This window comes from Citrus sinensis, chromosome 5 (genome assembly GCF_022201045.2).
Source record: "Citrus sinensis cultivar Valencia sweet orange chromosome 5, DVS_A1.0, whole genome shotgun sequence".
NCBI classification, from domain to species: Eukaryota; Viridiplantae; Streptophyta; class Magnoliopsida; order Sapindales; family Rutaceae; genus Citrus; species Citrus sinensis.
Genome location: NC_068560.1, coordinates 8,758,998 through 8,766,130, shown reverse-complemented (window position 1 = coordinate 8,766,130; position 7,133 = coordinate 8,758,998). Strand labels below are relative to the sequence as shown.

At 34.1% G+C, this 7,133-nt stretch overlaps 1 protein-coding gene and 1 long non-coding RNA gene across 2 annotated transcripts; one reads left to right on the top strand and one right to left on the bottom strand.

Annotated features, from left to right (window-relative positions):
• The first annotated feature begins 210 nt into the window (after nucleotides 1-210).
• On the top strand, nucleotides 211-1,703 carry LOC112497691 (uncharacterized). Its single transcript, XM_025096803.2, has 2 exons — nucleotides 211-389; nucleotides 1,124-1,703. Exons 1-2 carry the CDS (start codon nucleotides 292-294, stop codon nucleotides 1,428-1,430), a joined length of 405 nt encoding a protein of 134 aa, XP_024952571.2. The 5' UTR covers nucleotides 211-291; the 3' UTR covers nucleotides 1,431-1,703.
• A 25-nt stretch (nucleotides 1,704-1,728) lies between these two features.
• On the bottom strand, nucleotides 1,729-2,768 carry LOC127902600 (uncharacterized). The gene is made up of 2 exons (XR_008055019.1): nucleotides 2,091-2,768; nucleotides 1,729-1,985 (listed from the first exon to the last, which is right to left on the bottom strand). It is a non-coding gene; the product is annotated as an uncharacterized LOC127902600 (long non-coding RNA).
• Between the last annotated feature and the right edge of the window lie 4,365 nt (nucleotides 2,769-7,133).

Here is a 7,133-nt window from a genome sequence, read left to right as displayed (position 1 = left end):
AAGTTAAGTACTAACATTAATCTTGACATTTTCTATCAATCTGAAAAGAAATAAATAAAAAAAAAAACTTCAACCGATGTACGTAAGCATACAATTTCCAGGAAAATAAGAAATTATTTTTAAATTTTAAAGTCAGAAGAAAAATTTCATAGAATATGACTATAAATATAGACCTCGTTGCTTTTGATTCAGCATAATTAGTCTCTTGAATCTGATCATTCATATCAGAAGTCGTCTTAATTAGCATTTACGAAAACCAGGAGGGAAAAAAAAAAAAAAACATTTCGAAGAATGGCATCAAGGATTTCCTTTGTGCTGGGAACCGTCTTGATTTTAATCTGCGGGCTTCTTTTTCTTCAAGCAACAGCTGAAGATAACAATACTTTCATGTAAGTTCATGCTAGATAGTTTTAATCATCTTTTATCTGGCAAAAACGATATTTTTTATCATCAATGTTTTTACAAGATTTTTTTTTTAAATTGAAGGACTGCAGGTAAATTTCAAGAATTAACACGTGAGACTAACATGGGGTTGTGCGATACTTTAAACTCCATGATTTTTTACGAGACTATGAATTTTGGCTGTCGCAGTCAATGTTTTGTTCGTCTCCGATGCTAGCTCCTTTCATGAAATTGATCTCACTGTCTCGTAAAATATCAAAAGTTGGACTTTGACTATATAAAAATAAGTGCAAAATTTAAAAAATCAACACACGGTATCGTGCCAAACCACCTATCTTAAATTATAAGAAAAAAAGGTTTGTGTTCATAGAGTAATGATACAGCCACAAACTCTTGTACAAACTGACGTGGCATTAATTCATTGGTTGAATTAAATATCTCTTAGCCCACATAATTTATTCTTGTTATTTTGTATTGTCATTCAACCAATGAATTAATGCCACATCAGTTTGTACAAGATAAGTTTGTACAAGAGTTTGTGGCTCTATCATCACTCGTGTTCATATTTTGGAAAATTTCATCATGGTAAAATTTGGGTGTTATGGCTGTAAAATTTGAAAAAGTAAATATCCGCAATCCATACATGCTGTTAATATTTATCATCGGCTATGTATAACATAAAAGCTAACATATTTTACGTTCGTCTCTTTCCAATTTGTAGAGAAAGCAGGAGAGAACTTCTACCGGCTATTCAGCTTCTGAATTTATTTAAGAACTTGAAATATATTTTCCAAATATTTGATTATTATGGTAAAGTCCAAAGCGCTACTGACTTTGCGAATTGGATAATATCTGAAGCTGAAGGTTATGTTGATCAACAATGTCAAAATTCTACTACTCAGCAAAATTACTGTTGCCTAAACGACCTGTTTCTTCAATGCGAGAAATGTTGTTCTGGGCTACGTCCAAATTCATCTTCATTGGAATTTTCACCGGCACCGGCACCGGCACCGGCGCCGTTGCCATAGTCATCTTGTCCATATTGTGGAAGAGGCTTCTATAAAATACTGTGATTTTTTAACAATATTTGTGTTGTACTGTACAGAGTGTTATATATAATAGGGAAATAAGGGTCTTGCTACAATACATGCATGTATCACATACATGCAAAGAAACAGAATCACATTCCTGAATATCATTCCAAACGAATTTCAATATCAATCAATCATTTTCCTTTCCTTTGTTTCCTTGATATAAAAATGATTTCTTTGAAAGCTTTAACATAAAACGAGTAAACTAGTTGAGAGGATACTGAGTTCGGCTATATTAACAATTCAAAACTAATTCCATTAAAAAACCAGTGTTATCACTTTAAATCTATCACATCTAATGCACTTAATATTCATAAAGAAGTAAATCATTCATAATACTTAAGCAAAGCGTTATGATTTCAACTAGTTTTACGAAATAAATATAACCAGAATATCAAATTATAACTAGAAAGAGACCTGACGAAGGCCACCACCGAGCTCGATGGTCTGGTTTGTCATGCTACATAGGTCAAGCACCACATCACCTGGAACCTAAAATAGTGAACATAGCTAAAAATAATTAATTTTTTTTATAAATAAGTTCGCGCAAAAAAAAAAAAAAAAAAGAACAGAAGAAACCAGGATGAAAATACAAACCACTATCTTATCAACGAAGTTCGCTGTTGGCTCATCTTCATGAAAATCCCAAAGGGCTTGAATGGTATTTTCGCAACAACTTCCCCTCTTAGATGCCAAACACGACGAACAGAACGAGGGCGACAATGGCGTCGGATTTGAACTTGAACAACGACATATCGCGGCTGAATTCTTTAAGGCTGGTCTCGACACGGTCAATCTTTTGGTCTTGGACTTTTTGGCGGAGATTTTAGCTGGGTTTCGATTTTCATAGTCTCGAGTTCTTGAAGGCTTTGTCGATTGAGAATTTGAGGGATTTGTAAGAGTTGGTTCGATAAATGAGAAGCCATGAGATTGATTCGCAAATGATGACGTGCTTGTGCCGCCGTTGATCGTTGCCAGAGAAGAAGATAATCAGCTACAGTTGATCGTTGCCGACTCGCACCGCCGTTGATGGCTATGGAACAAGACGAGGAGAGGTGAGGTGAGAGAGTCGTGATGCGAGCGTGCGGCGAGGGTTTTTAATCTAAAATCATTTTTTTTTCATTTATATATTTTTAACCTAAACCAAAAGCAGGACCGGTTTCATAAGTTTCCAATTCTCTCAAATTTTTTATTATTTAATAATGAAACGAATGTCAGCCGTTGGATTCACTCCATTTAATCCAATGGTGATTTTTAATCCATGTATCGCATACATGCAGGTACTATAGATGGCCCCATTCTACTCACAGGAGTGAGGAAGGAATTTAACAGCCAGTCGTGAGAAATTTTATCAATATACTGCTCATATTGTATATTAACGACTGTAATAATTATTGTGGATATTGAATAAATAAGCATTGGGATGCACTTTTTGTAAGAGGTATTGATACTCATTGTCGAACAAGCATGTAGCCAGGGTAAGCCAGAGCCTTAATTTTTGGCTCCAACGTATGATACTTGGCTAGAAGTCATATTTTCTTAAGTTGTTTTTGGTTGCAAATGGGTTGGTTTAAGGTTTGAACTCCAAAGACATTAGAAGTATGTATAATTTGCATATGAAAAAGGCAACAAAAGTATGAAGTGCAAATATACTTACATTATTAGCCCAAAACAAGTCAATGAAATTATTCCATTAGATATGCCTTGTTCTTGCCTAATTGTTAAAAACTTATCTCATTAAAAGGCTTAGTGAAAATGTCCACTAAATGTTTTACCTTGCTAATAATAAATTATAATTAGATATCTCCTTTTCATGATACCCTTGTAGAAAATGGTGGCTAATTTTAATTAGGGGTGGGTAAGATCGGGTTCAGATCAACCCGATCAGATTTTGGGTTAATCGGGTTGGTAAGAAATTCATCTTAATTCAACCCGAATTTTAGATTGGACTTCATTTTAGTTCGTTTCCCCTTGCCAGTGATTGTCATAAAAGAAATATAAATTGAAATATGAATTGAAAAATTTACGAGCTTGGAGGACTTGGTGAATCTCAGTCTTGGTCTCGTTGGAACAACAGTCAATGGCTTCGCGCAGATCAAGCGGTGGCCAATGGATCAAGTGGCAGTGGGTTTCGTTGATGGCTTCACCAGTTTCGTCGATGATTGCCGGAAGAGCAGATTCGATCGAAGTAAAGTGGAGCAACCGTCGATGGAGCAGCCAGCAGATCCTATCATCGGTGCAGCAAATCTGGTTGAAATGGTGTGCTTCTGCTGCTGGCCTGCTGCCATGATGACTTGCTATTGTTGCTTGTTAGTTGTTTGTGTGAGTTGTGAGAAAGAAGAAAAGGAAGAGAGTGAACAGTGAAGTATGACTCTAAACTTCGTTTTTGTAATTTATTTTTGTCTTTTTTTTTTTTGAAGTGGAGCTGTGGTGTTTGCTTGGAACACAGAGAGTGAGGTGTGACCGTGTGAGCCATGTTGTTCGTAAGTTTTTCTTTTCTATGACCAACCCAATCCGATCACAATCCAATCAGATTAGTCATATACCATCCGATCAGATTGCTCCGATCGGATTTGACAAGCAATCCGATCCAACCCTAACTCGATTTTTTTCAGATTGGATCGAGTCCGATTGGGTCGAGTCAAGTTGTTTGCCCACCCTAATTTTAATAGACAAATTAATGGAAGTAATTAATATTTTAACATGAAATAGGTATTTCTCTAAAGTTTACTGCAAAGAATCTAGGGTTTGTTTCTTCAATATGGCTTGAGCACAACAACTACCCAATACAATATATTTAACTTATTCAAAACCCACATAATCTAAAAAAAAGATGGAAAATAGTAAAATGTTGTTTTTTTTACTTTTGTTATAATTTTAAGAAAATTGATTTTTGTTTCCAATGTTTTTTGTCTTTGAAATAAGAAAGCAAGTATTGAAAATGTTACTAAATGCACCCTAAATAGTATGAGAGAACTTGACAAGGAATTTCTTAACACGCAAAAAAAAAAACATTTTCATAATGTGATCATGAAGGATTTCATGATTTTATGGGATTGGAAACTATAGAATTAAAATAAAATAAACTAAAAAGGGAAAAAAAGGAAAGAAAAGAGAGAGAGAATGAAATCAATTTGGAATTAGTCCCCAAATGCATTAAAGTTCTCTAATTTCTCATAAATTAAGTAAAATATAAACTAACTAGCATACATGATAATCTAATTAATTTACTTACAAACTTAATGAATCATATGTGATTCTAACTTATAGGACTTTAAAAAGAGAGCATGAGAGGGAAAATGGTCCAAAATAATAATATTTAAAAAGGAGGAAAAAAATGAAAAAAAGAAGAAGAAGAACAAAAACATGTTGCAATAAAGAAGGTGTTGGTGGTAAAATATGGACTAAAGGTATTGAGGGCATGACACATGGGGAGTATGACTCAGAACCATGACAAAGGGTAAAGGGGAAGCTGAAAAGGGAGGATGAAAGGGAATACCTCGAAAAAAAAAAGGAAGATCTCACATAGGGAACGAGGCTCGAGATTGCAATAAAGAATGAAGGAGAAGTTGAGAAGGGGAGCTAGAAACTGAACGCTGACAATAGAAAGATGAGAAGAAGAAGATGAGATGGGAAAATCTCGAGAAGTCGGCGTCAACCACCCAAGTCATCAGAGAATAATAGAATATACCTCCTATGGTACATCCGTGAAACCACATAGTAGTACGGTACCCACTTAGACTATCTCCTAAATATCCCCCAGCAAACCGCTCAAATTAGAGGTAAGGAAGGGGGACTACAGGCAAGCCACCAACATTCTCTCCATAAAAACCAGGTGCTCCTCCACCTAATTAGCTAATTCGAAATAAACCAATTAGATTTAAGGACACCTTGCCCAACACAGACTATCCCTACGCTAGCAGCTATCCAGCCTCAGCAAACTTAATAGCCTCCACAAATGAAGCCAAATTACCTTAAAACCCTACTTGAAGAGGGAAAACAACAATGACAGCCCGCCACTTGTCCACAAGAACATAAAGATGCCTTCAGGGGCACTCTTCTTAAAAAGGTTAGGTTGGTCTCACATGAGGTAAGCGACTCATTCACACTAAAAGCACTCAACTTTCTTCTTGCTCTAGGGTTTCCCTGCAACCTTTCACTCCATCCTATCTCTCATTGAATTGATCGTCGGAGTGCCACCGACGTCACCTTTAACAGTCGTTTCTTGTGATTTCAGGGCCTTCCCAACTGACACGACTCAAAAGTGTTATTACTCCCAAGTATAAGAGTGTCTACTTATAATATAACCCAGTGAGTCCGGGGTCGAACCACAGAGAATTTTAAATCTAGTAGTCAATTTAAAACAAAGAAAATTAATTACGGGGCAAAGAAATTATTTGAAATTGATTTAAAAATAAGCTAAGGCTATGGGATCCACTCTCAGTATTCAAACTATAATTTTAATACTCTCTCATTTTTAACCTTACTTTTACCAGTTAATTATTATATCATTTAATTCTCAACTAACTATGTGTGTGGATAAATATGAAATAAAGTACCTAATGTGCCACAATTAATGTGTCGACATTATGTCAAAATACCATAAAATCCAGTGAGACTTATAAATTAACATGATATAAAAATAAATAGAAAAGAATAAAATAAACTTAAAAACTCATTTGAGAAAATAATAAATTTAATAGTTTAAAACATTGAGCTTCACCATTCACCTCAGCTTAATAAAATTAACCACTCATATTGAAAGAAAGCACAACACTCTTTTTATTTGATAAACTTTTGAAAATATGTTACAAAGAAAATTGATACAGACGGAAACAAGAAAAGAAAGAAAGAAAGAAAGAAAGAAAGAAATTCTTCAATTACACCATTGGCTATTCTCTCTCAGAAATCGGCTCTCTAACTTCTGCCTTTTTCGCTCCCTGCATTTGCTTGCCTTTTATAGGCAAGGAATGAATTATCTTTATTTTATTATTATTATTATTATTATTATTATGATTATGATTATGATTATTATTATTATTATATACATGTACATTGAAATGTGTAATGGTCAAGTGGCCATACCATTACGAGAAACCAAATTGTTTTGGTTTTTGTTCTTTTGTATGTTGTATTTTGTATTTTTTATTCATTTTCATTTTTCTTATTTACATATCCGCAATAATGCTTCCAAATTGCTCCAGCAGTCCTTCTTTATTCCCGCTTTCAATTCTAATTTATTCCTGAAAAATATTTATAAGATAAAAATTAATATATTACGAATTAATTTAACACAAAAATTTATTTGGGGAGTATTAAGATAATTTAGAAATAATGAGCGCATTAATCTACATAATAAGTGTAAAACTAATAATTTTATCTTTATTACACGTACACTTTTTAGTGTTAATCACCAACCATCATTGTCCTCACACTACAAGAAAACAAGCAATAGATGACAAGAAATAACCGTCATAAAGAGGGGTGCATGACAGACAAAATATATGTCATTGATGTCACTGTCATTAATTTATGACAGAATTTTCCCATCATGAGTTTATGATAGCTGTTAAAAGTCATACATGCGTCACACTACATTTTAGTGGGAAATCAAAATTATTTAAATATTTAGGAATTTTT